The 16,540-nt window shown below is 34.6% G+C and overlaps 2 protein-coding genes across 4 annotated transcripts in view; one reads left to right on the forward strand and one right to left on the reverse strand.

Annotated features, from left to right (window-relative positions):
* The window catches only part of DNAJC3 (DnaJ heat shock protein family (Hsp40) member C3), a 157,504-nt gene that overhangs the window by 71,699 nt on the left and 69,265 nt on the right, over positions 1 to 16,540 (reverse strand). The window lies entirely within an intron of this gene.
* Positions 1 to 16,540, forward strand: part of UGGT2 (UDP-glucose glycoprotein glucosyltransferase 2) — a 92,924-nt gene that overhangs the window by 52,623 nt on the left and 23,761 nt on the right. For all 3 annotated transcript variants that reach the window (XM_075526547.1, XM_075526556.1, XM_075526565.1), the window contains 8 exons: positions 459 to 590; positions 2,591 to 2,718; positions 4,338 to 4,433; positions 6,228 to 6,330; positions 12,200 to 12,279; positions 13,969 to 14,158; positions 15,063 to 15,221; positions 16,421 to 16,506. In XM_075526547.1, coding sequence (XP_075382662.1) covers positions 459 to 590; positions 2,591 to 2,718; positions 4,338 to 4,433; positions 6,228 to 6,330; positions 12,200 to 12,279; positions 13,969 to 14,158; positions 15,063 to 15,221; positions 16,421 to 16,506 — 974 coding nt within the window. The remainder of the gene's footprint in view (positions 1 to 458; positions 591 to 2,590; positions 2,719 to 4,337; positions 4,434 to 6,227; positions 6,331 to 12,199; positions 12,280 to 13,968; positions 14,159 to 15,062; positions 15,222 to 16,420; positions 16,507 to 16,540) is intronic.

Genomic DNA, 16,540 nt, shown 5'->3' on the forward strand with positions numbered 1-16,540 from the left:
TCAAACATTGATTTGTTATGTGCCTTACTAGGTGATGTTGGCTTCCACAAAACATGCTTAAGTTGTAACCAATGACTATGTTAAAATGACTGTTAGGTTTTTAGAGTAGTATGGATTTTTTTTATACCTTTTTCCTAAAGGTGAGAATACAGTTCAGTTGTTAACAGAGTATGTTATTTTTCATGCAGCTGTGTGCTGGATCTTATAAAAAATGTTTAATCTCAGGCTCAGTTTTCCTCTCATGCTTGTTCACAGTTGCCCAAGGGTAAAAACTGCACACTAGCTAGTTGGGAGACTGTGGCTCCACACCAATAGTCATGTACTTACATTGAAGCTAAGGTTGTTGCTTTATTCTGATTTCTGGTTACTACATAACTTGAAGAAAATCTTTGCTTACCTCAGCTGTTATACAATTTTGCTGAATCATTCCATCATCTCATACTTTACCTTTCCTTTAGGGAATGGATTACGATACTTTTGAGAAGAAGTACAACACTTTAGGTCTGGATATAATTAAAACTCACCAGATGTTCTGCCAGGAGGTTCTTAAGCTGCTTCCTGGGCAAATGGCTGTTATGAGCAATGGCAGGGTAAGAAGGAAATTAATTGATCTCTCAGTCTTTTTGTAGGTACTTTTTATTTCCTGGAACTTCAGTTTCAAGCTAAAGAAAATGCGTTATATTGATTTCCCACTTTTTCATCCTGTTGGTAGAGAGTGGAATGAATGTTTGCCTTGTTTATTATTTTGTTTCCTACTAATTTGTTTATTAGCTCCATTCCATTGAATCTACGGTGTACTTATGCCATTCCCACAGCTATTTAAGAGAGATTCTGATAAAATGATAGAAAAAATTCTCTAAATAGGTTCATATTTGCTGTATTATTAATGATATTTAAGAATAAATTCTTATCCTGAAGTTACCTATATTTTACACATTTGGTATGGGATGAACTACTGTATATATAATAAAAAATAAGTTACATTGACTAGGGTAGTATTTCAAGCTCTTCTGTTTTAGGAAAAAACCCAAATTTTTCGTAAATATTAAATTGTTCTATAGTCTTAACTCTTATTAGTCAAATAAAAATATAGTAGTTTTGCTGTTTCAATTTCTTGTACATATATTCTGAAACCAATAGCCTTTATTATAGTGTGGCTATAGATGAACTGTGATTAAAAAATACAGAGTTGGGTTCAATATTTAGTACTTGTTAATGACAGTTAATACCTTAGATTACAAATACAATTTATACAGACTACTCTTTGAGTTAAGTCTTTTCTATTTATTGCTCCACCATTAGAAAGAAATAGAGATACTATGTTGGCATCTAATTACTGGAAACTCTCTTTAAATTGTGTTCTTAGTTACTCTTGTGCATCCTAAATGGCTTCTGAGATATAACTAAAATACCACTAACAAACCCACAGAAAGCATTTTTGTTGATGAAGTATAAAGGAATTGTCTTGGCTTTTTTGCGTTAACAAAAAAACCCCATAAGTAAATATGCAATTTTATTTTATAAATGGTTATTACTGTTTTCCATGCCTAAAAAGGCTCAAATAATGTCATATATTAAGTTTAGAGGAAATACTTTTCTTATTAATACTTCGATAAATTTGATAATATTCATCTACCTGAAAGCGTGTTTTCACTTTAAGAGATGGCTTAAAGACATGGGATATCCATAATTTCTATCCTTGCTATTTCAGCACTGAAGATTTGTTTTTACGAGCAAATATTTTTTTTTTTCTAATTATGACTTCTACTGGTATTTCATAATCACACTATGGTTTTCTCTATCTCATGCATCATTAATACTAATAAAAACTTCAAATGTGGAATTTAGTTAGATGACGTCTCATTTCTAGGAAGCAGTTGAATTTTGAGAGAGAGGCATTCGGCACCAAATTTACATCATGACATTATACATCCTGGGAGCCTGTAGGCTCTTGAAGTTGACTTGGGTCAGTTTAGCCTGATAGACTATAAGTAGGAAATCCAAACAACATCCACAAAGCTATTTTCTGGGACCTCAAGGCACCTTCTTTTCCTTTAGACATCCAAAAAAAAGTAGTAGTTCTATTTCTTGTCTCTGGATGGCCTCCATTTCTTATCCTTTGCTCTCGTCTTCCTTTCTATCCATTCTGCTTCATCTGAGAAGCCTTGAGAAGTTAAGATTGTGTTCACAGAATTAAACAACTAAAGACTGTGGTAGGCAGATAGTAATTTGAATTTCAGTTTAAAATAATGTACCTAACAGAGCTTTTTCTTAAACTTAGATTTGTTATTTCTAAATAGTGTTCTCCTTTACATAGGTATGTATAATGAAAAATATCATGGATATTTCCATTGCAACTGTTCTTTGTGACTGTTAATTAACTGTAATTATATGAATGTAAAAATCTAATTCTGTATAGTTACTATACAGTTTAATACTACATAGTTAATAATATTGAGAGAGATATATATATATAGGGCTGGAGGTTCCATATTCAATATTGTGCATTCATTTAAAATATTAGTATATTTTTGCTTACAGAAGAAACGTTACTGGGACATTCTACACTTAGTAACATTTTTTCTCTAAGGTACTGGGTCCTTTAGGTGAAAATGAATTCTATGCAGAAGACTTCAATTTGTTGGAAAAAATAACATACAGTACCTCAGCGGAGAAGATTAAAGCTATTGTTAAAGAGATGGGAAACAGTAGTAAAAGGTAAAATTCTTTTGCATTTTGAGCCTTTATGATATACTTCCTTGTTTATTGCCTGTGACTAATAATCCTTTTGCATGGGAAATATGAACAAAGGTTCAAATATATAGTCACAGTACTCTTCATACTATATACTTATGTGTATACACTCTATATGCACTTAGTCAAAGTGTTTGTTGTTTGCATGCTATATATTTGCTATCCTCTTACTTAGCATCTGAGTACTTCTGCGTAGACAAGTTTAACTGTCCCTCGTTTCCTTTTTAGCATTTCCCTGACAGACTTAGTATACTTCCCTACTCAAACGCTTGCCCTATTTTCTAGAAGAAACAGCATGTCTGCTAAATTTTGTATCACCTTTATGCTTGGCTAATTTTGCTATGTGGCACAGTTTTCCACTATATATATAAACTATATATGTTGGGTTTCAACTGCACATGTCATTTCCCCGGCTGCTGACAGCTTCTTTGGTACCTCGTTGCTATAGCACAGAGCAGAAAAAAGGGACCCTGTGTTATTGAAGAGACATGCACCCTTTTATCATTGGTCATATGTGTGATGAGGCTTGCTTATCCAAAGAATCGTATCCTCTCCAACTTGCCTAATAACATGTGTGCAGCTCTGCTAAATTACTCCAAGTACTTTATCTATTTTCACCGTACTTAAAACTAAGAGACGAGTACAGCTAACTAAACAATTCCTACTAGCTTTTGTTTACTTAAGAGTAATTATAAAGAATAATAATAAGCGTGATAAATTCCAGCACATCTTAGAACCACAGTAATATCTGAGTATTGATATTTGAAGTAAGAAAGTGCATTGTCTTTGGGAATCATTAGAAAAGGAGCCTGTAGAGGCACGGACAGATGTGGTGCTCGGACACCCTGCTAGACAACATTCACACATCTGTTAATTGAAGAAGCATAAAGATGAGTTCTAGCCAGCTTTTAATCTAAGGATCCAGTTTGTGTACAAAGAAGAGAGCAAAATTATATTGTTTTTACAATATCTATTGACTTTCTGTGTCTGAGTATCATTTCTGTTATCTGGAAGGACTGGTGCAACGGAGAGAATAACTACCAGAAAAACAAAATCAAGAAGAGGTAGAACTATCAAGGAGATAAGCAGGGAGAGGCAAAACATGTTTAATCAAATGTTAAGACTTAGTGGCACTGAAATAGAACTACTAAGGCTTATAAGGAATTTCTAGTAAGAAATACAAAAAAATTAAAAGATGTGGCCAAGTAAAATTGAAATTTTTTTCATTTATGTCTGTTCCTAGATGTCAGAAAGGAAAAAAATTGCAAAAAAAAGTATCAAAGAGCTATAAATATCAGCAGATTGTACCATCCAAACTGTGAAGCTCAATGGTAATTCTGCTAATTCTGCATTGCTTAATTTTGAGAAGTGTACAGTTCACAAGCTCTAAGGCAGTAGTGGTTCTTGGGCGTTATCATGCCAGATGTTTTACTCAGTTACAAATCTTGAGGTGATAATCTTTTTAAAGAGTTCAGGATGTGGGCTTTAAAGTACCCTTTATGTAGACAGATGTACATTAAAATGTGAATGTTTTACTCCTTTTTCTAATGAAAAACAAATTGTGTGTGCCTTATTTAATATAGTGGCAGTGATTTGATTATGAAAATAGATGCCCTACTGTCATCTTTGCCTAAAACAGAGATGAGACAACATGCTGACTTACTCAAAGAACAGCACAGGTAAGTTCTGTCTGCCATGATAATGCACTTATAGTACTTTCATATTAAAATTAGAATGTACTGATTACTACATAAGGTCTATGAAAACTTGCGTAAGCATTCCAGTTTTAAAAGAAGTTGATTGTATGGTTGTAAGAACAACCTGTTGATCTGGCCTAGTCTAATACATCTTTACCTCTCTCTTAATAAATTAATTAGTAATACCTAAACATTTTCAGCCTTATCCTTTACTGAAAAAAAAAGTGATTACAGTTGGTGTGAATAGAAGTGGTGATCTAGCGTTAGAAAACTTGGAGTCCATACCTTTACTAAAATGTTAGAAGTAATTTCACAATTAGAACTAAAAGAACCCCCTGCTAATTTTCATTAATGTGGAAAACTCTAGCACAGCTTTTTCTGTTTGTGGATCCTGAGTACTATTGTCAAGACTAATATACATACGTTTATATTGTGTAACAGTTTGCTTATCAAGTCTCACTCTTGACCATAGCTCCTGTGCTCAGCTTGACGCAAAAAATACAGTTAGATTAGACTGTAAAATACAATTAGATTACATTCAAAGGCAAGCTGATGGGGCTCATTGGCACTTAATTCCTTAAGAAAAACTGAGCAGACTGTCTTCAGTTAACAGATTTACACGTGGCGAGCTCATATTAGTGTCACTAGTGTGTTGCCTAATGTCACTTGTATGTTGGCTCCTTGTGTTTCTGATCCTAGATTTAGAAAGTGAATATGCCACAGGCATTGCCTTTTGTTGTCCTTGTTAATGAATAAGACCTAAAATACCAAGATGTGCATCTGTGAATCTTCTTTGTAATGGGATACTAATGGTAGCCATTTTTAATTTAAGCTTAGCTGGGGCAAACTTTCTGGAGCAAAGACAGGTACATTTTTTAAAAGGACATATGCTAGCACAAGGACCATGATAAAAATAATTTTTTTTTTAATCCTGTTTTCAAATCCTTACTTGTTTTTATTGGTAAAGCTGTTCTAGTGTGCTGTGCTGATGTGCTGGCCCTGTCTAATACTTGTTGAATAGACAAGGAGTGAAATCAGTAGCCTGTTTTAAGTGGCTAACACCTTTTCCAAAGTTATAACAGGGAGTAATACGCTACTACTATATTGGAGGGGGTTTGACTCACTAACAGTACTCGCATTTCTAGGTATATTTTTTGTGGAAAACAAATTCGGATAGTCCATTTTGTGTATTTACAGCACATGATTTTTCTTTGTTTTAAGGTTTACTAACATTTCCTTCCTGTAAATCCAGAGTACTTTAACTAGGGTCTCCTTTACTTAGTCTAGGCAAGTTTATCAAACTAAATTATTTTCTGGAATGCATAGAACTAATCCATCTTATCAAGTTTCACACTTCTCAGTTGCCATTTTTCTCACTGTTATTTTAAAATTGTGTTACCACCGGCACTTGTCAAATCTCATGATTCTAGATACCGATACAGGAAACTGTAAACTAGTGACAAAAAGGCCATTTTTAAAATTTTGCTGTGTGTTTTCCTTTTATATTATTGATTTTGTAATGGGACATGTATTTAATCAGTAACCAGTATGGAACTATGTAGATTAATGCTTAATTTTAGTTGCTGTTCATGTTTAGGTTTTCTAGTGATATCACAGGGAGCAATAATGTTTACTGTTTGAAATGAGGGAAACGTCTTCATGAGCAGTACAATCTAAAGTGGCTCTGATATTACAAATTCGTGTCTAAAAATGTTTGTTATTTGCATAAATTCGGTTTAGTTTTCATGTCACTTATTTATTAATTTTTTTTAACAGCGTAGTAAAAGTCGATCCCCAACAGAATGAACCATTCTGTGATGTTATTGCTATTGTGGATCCATTGACAAGAGAAGCACAGAAGATGGCTCATTTATTGATTGTAAGATAGTGGTCATTTCTTTTAATTTGCATATTTGTAGTTTAATTTTTACTAAACTTTTTCTTATTTCCATGTACAGTGTAGTAAAGGGGTAAAAAAATTTAGGTATTTTTAAAAATATATATTTGGTCATTTAAATTCATATTAAAAAGTTGGGGATGATCTAATTCATCATTGTAAGTACTTTATTTGCAATTAAAATTCGGATGCCCCATGAACCATTCCTCTTAAAAGTGAGTCCATAAATGCTCTTATAGTCAATAGAAGGAAAGGAGGAGATTGTCTGTGTAATATAGAGGGAAAGGATCTCCCATCTCAAAATCTTAAGAGGCATATGCTTCTTTCCATTAAACCAAATCACCTTAGTTTTCCAAGGTACCTAAATGAGGTGGTCTAAATCTGACCCATAATATGATCATAAGAAGATTGGACTATAAACCTTTCAGTTCTTGGAAAGGTATTTCTCAGTTGATTAATGCTACCAAGTATATCTAGAAGTCTTCTGTTGGGTGTAGCTATTGATCATCTAAAGAGACTGTCCTAAAAACATAGCTCCTAAAATTATTTTCTTTTTTCACTAGCTGCAGAATATCACTCTACCTCAAGTTCCTTTATAGTGTCCCATAAAAATGTAAATTTTGTCTTCTCTTTATGGTCCGTTACAATTCTGAAGCCTGTAACTTGATTTTTGCTGCATCTGGGTTTATCTTTTTTCTCTGCAGTAATTATGAAAGTTTCATAAATTTTTACATTGCTTTTTCCCCTCCCATTTTCATACCTTTACACCTTTTGTATTAAATGTTGAGGCATCCACTCACTCTTCATACATAATAGTGAAGCAAAGTAAAACATACAAAAATTTCATGAAAATTCTGTTATTTCAAAACTCTGAAGTACTAGCTTTTCTCTAGAACCAGATCTTTCATTTCACCATTTTCAGTTAAAATGAAAGCCTGATATTGCCAAATGAAAATATTTTCATTTTGGAATTGACTGGAAACTCTATTCAGTCAGAAATTCATATTATGGTAAGTTGTGTGAAGCACCCTGTAGCTCAGTTCAGAAGCCTCCATTCCTCCTAGAGCAACAGGGTCCCTAATGAGCAGTATCTTCCCTAACGCATGCCTAGGCAAATGACTCCCATGGTGTACCAAGCTGTTCAGCCATCGCAGACCCTACTTGATTCATAGGAGCTATACTCTTATTCAAGAAGCTAACGCTTAGGAGAGAATAATGAAATGCTGGTGAAATTAAACAAATCAGAAATATTTTAATTTAGGTGAAACTTATTTTCAAATTTTTAATTATTTTTAAATGAAAAAATAATCTGAAAATTAAAAAAATATATATATATCGAATTATCTAGAAAGCTACCTCCTCCTGGTGTAGAGACAAAACATGCATACATATACAGCAAGCCCCAAACTCCAAATTCCTAAATGGATGCCTTTCTGATTATCTTGCCATATATAGGTCTTGTGGTTTAGCTTCAGTTGGCAACTAAGCACCACACAGCCACTCACTCACCCTCCCCCATGCAGTGGGATGGGGGAGAGAATCGGAAGAGCAAAAGCAAGAAAACTCGTGGATTGAGATAACAACAGTTTAATAATTGGGAAAAAGGAAAAAAATAATAATAACAATAATAATAGATTGTAATGAAAAGGGAACCAACAAAAGAGAGAGAGAGGAACAAAACCCAGGGAAAAAAAAAAGTGATGCAACCGCTCACTACTCACCAACCGACGCCCAGCCAGTCCCCGAGCAGCGATCGCTGCCCCCCGGCCAACTCCCACCCCCAGTTTCTATACTGAGCATGACACCATATGGTATGGAATAGCCCTTTGGCCAGTTGGGGTCAGCTGTCCTGGCTGTGCCCCCTCCCAGCTTCTTGTGCTCCTGGCAGAGCATGGGACGCTGAAAAGTCCTTGACCAGTGCAAGCACTACTTAGCAACAACTAAAACATCAGTGTGCTATCAACATTATTCTCATACTAAATCCAAACCACAGCACTATATTAGCTACTAGGAAGACAATTAACCCTATCCCAGCCGAAACCAGGACAATAGGTGACTTAAACACTGTGTAAACTTTACTTTGTACAAGCCCATGCCCCTTCTCTCTCCTGCTCTGTCCCTCCAGCTCTCTCTCTAGATGGGTATTTTTAGGGGACCCGACTCCGCTCGCATTGTGGTGGAGCCCTTGTTTTTATTGTAAAGAAACTGTCCAACTCTGCCCTCCTCTCCTCTCTCTGTCTCTTCCTCCCATTTTGGCACTGTTCTGTTGTTGTCTGTGTATACAGTATATATATATGTATATATATTTTAATTTTTTAATTTAAGCGATAGCGATAGCGTTTTGTAAAAAAAGTGTAAACTTTAAGCACTGGCATATTTTTGTATTTAAAGGATCTTTTTTTGAATAACATAACTGGATTAGTGCCCAGTATATTGGGATGGTAGCTATTCATGGTGCAAAATTTGTGTAGTAACTACGACAGCAAAGCACAGGATTCTTGCCCCAGTCCGTGTTGAATATGTCCACATTATGATTTTTTTTTTTACCCTAGTGAAAGCATGCTATTATATTACTTTGTGCCACTTAATAGTCACTTCAAAGAAATATTTTGGTAATTAATTTTTTAAAATATAAACAAAAATTTACTCATATTAAATGGAATTGAAATTGCAAAGGTGTGAACAGCTATAGGTAAACTGTAATCTAACTTTACTGCTTAGTCTGAGAAAGTGGCAATTTAAGGCCAGAGGCAAGGTATGAGTCAGAGCATGAATGAGAGCAGAGCCAAGGCTTTTATGGGTTTTCAAAAAATATACTGGATTGTATCATAAGAACTGCTCTATATGCTCTCCAGGGAGAGGCAGGCAGAACTTTCCATATAACATGTGTTTGCCTTTTTCAGAAAGTTTGTCATAGACTTTAGCATCAAGTATTTCCAGACAACGCAACAGTCACTATCCGCAGTAGATCTTTAAATGCTAGCCCTGGCTTGACGAGGGTTGGACCATATCAGTTCTCAGCAGAATATATGGAACAGCTAACTGGTCCTAAAATTATGAAGGTGGTCCTAAGGTGATGTGAAAAAAGTAGAAATTCCTCTTTCTAAAAATGAGGACAAAATGGAAGAGTTGGGGTTTTTTTTCTCATGGTTCACCAAAACCAGCTGAAAAAATATTATACATGGTGCCACTGAACACACTACATGTCCCCTAGCCAAACTGCTTTAGTCCAGCAGTATGTAACTCTTAGGATCATCTACTTTTTTTTTCTTGTTCCAGTAACTGTCAAAGAACTTAAAAATGTGGAGAGAAAAATCAAACCTTTTCTTTTTTCCTGTCAATTATCTTTTGCCTTTTTTTCTTTGTTCATTCTGTCTTCAGGGAGAAACTCTTATTCCATCCCTAAAGTGAGGAGAAATCTCTGAAGGAGCCCCTTTTGATAGTCTAGTCTGATTTCCTGTATAACACAGGTCATAGGACTTCTTTTTATCAATTAGAATTTGAAGTAGAAATAATTCTTTTTAATCTAATCCTAATTTAAATATTATCAAGTGGTTGGGTAAGATCACAGCTCCTACTGAGCTCTTCCAGTGGCTAATTAACCTGACTGTTAAACTCAGACTTGGAATTGCAGAATTTTATTTAGCGCCATGCTGTAAGCATTCATCTTCTCATCATTTTGCCAGTTCTATTGAAGATGCTATTACAAGAGTTTGTTTTCGGTATAGATGCTTCATATTATGGTGATGTTCACTCACAATTCATGATTGGTTAAATAATCGTGGTTTAGTGAGTTAATGCTTTTCAGATGGGTTGTGGTAACTTACAGCAAGCATTTTGCAAAGTCACTGCACATGTAAAATAAAACTTGGGCTTAAGTCATTTTCAAGCCATGTAAACTGACGTAATTCAGCCATTTGCTACAGTTTGAAATACTCCCTGAACAAAATTTCCATGCTCTTCTTTGCATTTTCTTAATTAAAGTAAACAGACTGAACTCTTCAAATACCCTGCTATAAAAAAGGCTTTCCAATCTTTTAACCATTTTCACACGTTGACTTGAATGCCGTGGCTTTTGGTGTCCTCACAGCCCTAAATAACAGAAAACCGAATTCAGTATTCCAGAAGTTGCATTGTTGGAAAACACACAGATAATGCATTCTTGTCTTATTTGTCATTTCCTATTTCAATTCCTTTGAAATGTTAATTAAGAATGACATTATTCTTTTGGCTACAATACTATATTAAATTTCATGGTCAGCTGATGAATTGGGATACCTCAGTCTTTTTCAAGATCATTTCATTCTGCACACAACCACCTATCAATGCAGATTGCTGAAGTATCGTTCTTACTAATGGGATGAGGTTTTTGTCTTGTTTGAAGATAAAGTCCAATACAAGTTTACATAATTCTGATGCAACATCTTTATTTGAGAAATTGTTTTCTTTAATGTTGAAAATTCTGGGTATGTTTTAGTAGATGAGACCAGCTAGCACTGGTTACAAATGCTTTTTATTCTGAATGATGTATATAGATACTTGAGTCACTTTGACCTCTGTTTTGATTTTGGTGGTCTTTAACCCATGACAGGTACTACTTTCCCTTCTTATGCTTTCAGTGCTGTTTAGGTTCTCGTTTCCTGCTTCTTCACTTGTTCTCACCCTTTTGCCCTTCCCTAGTCTTTATTTTTTGCTCAGTAGTTTTTCAGTGGTGGTATTCAGGTGACACAAAGGATGAGAATGAGAAACTAGGAGCAGAACAGGTCCCTAGGGCTATGTAAAGTTATAACACTATAGTGTTATAACTTTACATATGTGTATAACTTTACATATATGTGTAGCCATGGTTTCTTTTCCTGAGAAAGAAAAAAATGGTTATTCTAAAAGAGAGATTTAACGATGAGCATTGTCTTGTTTTGTTCCCAATTTACTTGCCATTATTGTAATTTTAGATTTTAGCCTTAGTGGTATCAGTATTTTAACTTAGCTTTAATATCATATTTGCTTTTCTAATAATATCCATAAAGGTAGACACAGCTGCTTTATGCTTTCAAATAAGCACTTTGGATCAGAAACCACAGAAATGAGGGTAACTTGGTAAAGGTTTTTAAGAGTGCTTTAAAGAAATTAATAACTTTGTTAACTTTAAACAAAATAGATTGCTCAAAAAAAAAAGAAAAAAATACTGTCCCAATATTATGGTTCCTATATAACACATCCAGAAAATTAGTATTTTAGAAAAGAACAGCTGAAGAAACTGAGAAAGAAGTAGAAATATTTTAACTTACTGGAATGTTTTGATGTTGATTGAATAGTTTAACACATCATTAATCTATTGCTGACATTTAAAATTAATAAGTAATTAAGTATTAAAATATTTATCTGAGCTTTACTATATTCAACAATTTACTGTATACAACAATTTTAATAAGAGTGAAAGTCATTGTTTTAAGACTGGTTATCGAATAAAAGGCACATGTTGTACTTACAAACTTTCAAGTGCTTTAAAATCTAGAAAACATGATATGAGAAAGGTGATAATATAATTTATCAAGCATTGGAAAATGGGGATAGCTGCTCTTTAAAAAACTGCATCAGTAGGGGAAAACATTAACATTTTGACTATCAAGAATATCATGTGCTAAATCATGCAGTTTTAGAAAAGGTCAAATCTTTATTTGGAATATCTGACAACATCCTTTAATATATAGATATATTTAGAACTTTAAAATGTTTGAGATTTCTACTGAAGTTTGAGAAATGACAGGATGTCGCAAGGATAACTTTGGCTTATTTTCAAAGTTTGATGATTACCAAGAACCATTTTTTACAGAGATTTTTTTTTCTGTAGGTACTCAAAGACATTATCAATGTGAAACTCAGGTTGTTTTTGAACTGCAGATCTAAGCTGTCAGAAGTGCCACTGAAGAGGTAAGTAGTTTATAGCTTTTCTTACAAGTATATGATCTTGCTCGGTTTAGAAAAACAGCCTTAACAGTGTATATTCCCTTAAAAAATAAACAGTGGTTTGTGTTTCTGGATTCTTTTGTTGCATTAGTTATTTTCTTAGAATGTAAGTTGAACGTTACCTAAGCAGTTTGCACTTGCCTGGAGAAAAATTCTAATTCTAAGGTGTCAAGCATGGGATCACAGGGAAGTGATCAAATGCACCTCTCATAAGCAATCCTTAGAGAAATCAGTGGAGAGTCTTTCATGCCTGTGAAAACTTGCTGAGGGAGATTGTCTTCCTAACATGGTCATTTCTTACAGTCCTCTTACTGTGTAATGAATTTTACAGATTAAGTACACTTAACTTAAAGATGAAATTCATCTGAGTAAATGTACAGTCTGCATTTGAGATCTTGTTAGAATTTGTTAAGAATATTTGTACCCTGAAAGTAGCTGCCTTAAATTGAAGTTTCTTTTAACTGTCTGTAAAGACTAGGGTTCACTAATTCAGTTATAGATGTTTACCCTGAAGTGAATTCCCCAGAGAGGATTCCTTTCCCTCTACGAGAAAGGTTTAAGCACTGCCATCCCTTTGGCAGACATTTTACCTATAATCTTATTATGAGAGAGAGCTGGTGGCAGTCCTTCCCTTCAGCCAGCAGATTAGAGAATTAATCACTTGCCCACAAAACAGAAGTCCTTAGTTTCTGTTTGATTTGAGAGGAATTGAACTCACACCTCTTATACCGCAAGAGAGTGTCTTAATCAATCTTCTGAGTATCTTGTGTGAACATTGTCATGATCGCTTTTAAAGCTAGCCATTTCGTAGGTGTTAGTGCCTGGTTCTTTCCTTGTGCTTGGGAGAGGTGAGAGGAAGTGTTCTGGCATCTACTCTGTGGACAGGTTGTATTTTTCTTGCAGTGATGGTTTCATATGAAATGCATCCATATACTAGCCTAAATACTTTGTGGGAAAATTATATTCCTCCTGATGGGTACAGACTTTCTTACCTTTTTACTTTCTGTAGTAATTAAATGTCCTTTTTTTTTTTTTTCCATGTGAAGCACTCATGCTTGCTGCTTTCACCCTCCATCTTCAGTGCTGCTCTTTCTCTGTTCTGATTCTTCTCATTTTGTTGAATTTCAGTAGAGGAAGGAAGAAAATCATCATTATTTTGTTGTTGCAAGGATCTTTTACCTGTGGAATAAATGGAGTAAGCATTGGAGAAGAATAGACACACTTGTCCTTTCCTGTACTCTCTGTCTTTGCTGCTGCTAGTGTCAGGAACTGTTCCCAAAGACTCTTTTCTTCCAGCAGATTAGTCCTTCTGCTTAGTTTAGTGATACAGATTCTGAGAATCCAAGGCAGTTCACAGTCAAGATGTTTAGATGCACCTCTTGGATATTTACCTTCCCAGCCATTTAGAATGTTAATGGGAGCTATGCACTTTCCCAGCAAATATTTATCAAAAGTGAATAGTTCTGTGTTCATTTACCTGCCCATTTGAGATGCTGTAGGTATTGTCTGACAGTACTCCAAAAGAACAGGGAGCTACCATACCTCCAAACATCATTAATTTGGTAAACATTCACTGTATTTTAAATTTTAGAAGAACTTCATGTTTGGAACTTTATGCTTCAATAAGTGTATTTTTTTTAACGCTTTCAACAGCTTCTATCGTTTTGTTCTGGAACCAGAATTAACTTATGGTATCAACAAGCACCTTCCTTCTGAACCTATGGCAAAATTCCTAGAATTGCCAGAATCATCCCTTTTGACTCTAAACATGATCACTCCTGAAAGCTGGTTGGTTGAAGCGGTAAACAGTTCCTGTGATCTTGATAACATTCATTTACAGGATGTAAGTAATTGTTTTTAAACATTGTAATACTTGTGTTGGACCTTCTACCTCAAGAGGGAAATGGAAATCTTGTGGGATTTTTTTGTCTCTTGTTTTCCAGAAATGCTTTCTGTGGTAATTGATTATTTTGGTCAGTATTTTACCATTTTTATTTTCATCATCTTTTTTTAACATTCTGTCTTACTTTAAAAAAAACCCAAATCTTAAAAGAAAGCAATGAAACAAAAAAATCAGAATGCAGAGTACAAGTAAAAGCAATTTATCTGCTGTGTTGAACTTTATAGTGTCTATGGAAATATTCCTTTTTTTAGATAAAAATAAAGCAATTAAGGGATTCTGTGTGCTAGCTTTCTCTTTCTCTTTTTTTTGTCAATATTTTTGGTAATAATAGGTTTAACCTAGGTAAATCTTCAAATAAACCTGAATATATTGCTGTTTATTAATATAGATTAAAATATATTTGACCCTTTTTCAGTTCACAATTTTTTAAATTATATTTTTAATCTCTCAGCTCCAAAGTCACTAGATTTGTTTCAGTCACTAAACCTATGCAAAATATTGAGGGTATTTGATCCACCAAAGCTGTGTATTTTGAAGGTGTATTGTGAAAATAAAGGTTGGGATTTACCTTACCAAAGTTGCCTCAGCTTCCTCAATAGTCAATGGAGAGAAGGTCTCTCCAGACAGTGATTCATCCTCTTTACCTGGGATACCTATTTTAAAATTGAGTCAAGTTCCTTCTGGAAGGGCCTTTCTCTCTCTCTTCTTTTTTCTTTTTTCTTTTTTTTGTTTTTGACAGTTGAATTTAGGTGAGGTAAATCCCACACGTGTTTGTCATTATAATATGTTGCTTTTCCCACATAGTTAAATGACATAATTTATTGACGAAATGTTCCTTCCACAGATAAAAGGGACAGTTATAGCAGAATATGAACTAGAATACATATTGCTTGAAGGACACTGCTTTGATGTGACAACTGGACAGCCTCCTCGAGGGTTACAGTTCACTCTGGGCACAAAGACTAATCCTGTCATGGTTGATACTATTGTGATGGCCAACCTGGTAAGTATTAAGTACAGAAATAGTTGTTACAATTGCACACTCTTCATGAGAATTCTTTATGAGCTTCTTGTTCTTTGAATCCATTTCTCTGTGTTGCAAGCTTAGTAATGCTAAAAGTAACATGAGTATCCTGGAGTTGAGACCATCTACAAAAGGAGACGTGCACCTCTAATTTGCTGAGCTTTCCCCAGCTCCTCTTCTGATCCAATGTAGGTTTGGATATTTTTAGATCCTTATCTGAAGTGCCTAAACTGGGAGTCTCATTGCCTTAAGTAGATGTTAGGAGGTATATATATTCAGACGGAGATTCCACCAACGAATGTAAGGTGTGAATCACATTCTGATTAAAATAACCATTTTTTTTACACGATGATCCAGGCAAAAGAAGGTTCCTAGTTTAAATGCTTCAGTTAAGTGCTTAAAGCCTCTGTGGGACAAATCCACACCTGAGAATTCCTCTGGTCATCCAAAGTAATTATTTTTGGTTTTAGCAGGCTGTAGAGCAGAAAATCTTGTGATTTCTGAAGCAAAAGATTTATTTTCTGTTGGCTAATCTAATTTGATAGAGGATTAATTTTGATGAATAAGATGTTACCTATCTGCCATTCTCTGTTCTCTGTAACTACTGTATCACAAGGAATAAAATGCTTAATAAATTGTGAATCTTTGATTTTTCTTTCTTTTTTTTTTTTAACGCAAGTACTGAATACAGTCTCAATAGTAGATGATGTTCAACATGATGAAACTTTTAATATTTCTTCATATTCCAAAGCTTGCTTTGTCTGCCTTTCACATAGTGATAGCTGTATGCAGTGTTCCTAAATTGGGAAGGAGCTGTGTTTACTTGGAAAGTTGTTCCAGACAAAAATTTTAAGTTCCAAAGAAACTTTTCAGTTTAGGGTCAGTATAGTAATTTATTTCTTTACTGCTCGCTTACTTACTGTTCTAGGTGGAGATTTTGTATGCAACTCAAATTCAGCTAGAAAAAAACGGAGCACTGAAAGGCATTAATATGGGAATACAGGAAAGGTGATACTTGGTTGCATCACTGCCATATTACTATCAGGGCTAGTATGACAGTAGGTCATGGTCACTAACAGCTGCAGTACTAAATATTGGATAATTGATGTTTGTATGTGTACATGGTCAATTCTGAAATGCTGACAGAATGAGTGACTGTCTGTCCTTTTTTTTCATAGGGGTATTTTCAGCTGAAAGCAAATCCAGGTGCTTGGACACTGCGATTGCGTAAAGGAAGATCTGAAGAGATTTATCAGGTTTTTTCGTAAGTATTAATTTATCTTTTGGAAACATTCATT

The sequence above is a fragment of the Mycteria americana genome, chromosome 1 (genome assembly GCF_035582795.1).
Source record: "Mycteria americana isolate JAX WOST 10 ecotype Jacksonville Zoo and Gardens chromosome 1, USCA_MyAme_1.0, whole genome shotgun sequence".
Classification (NCBI taxonomy): Eukaryota; Metazoa; Chordata; class Aves; order Ciconiiformes; family Ciconiidae; genus Mycteria; species Mycteria americana.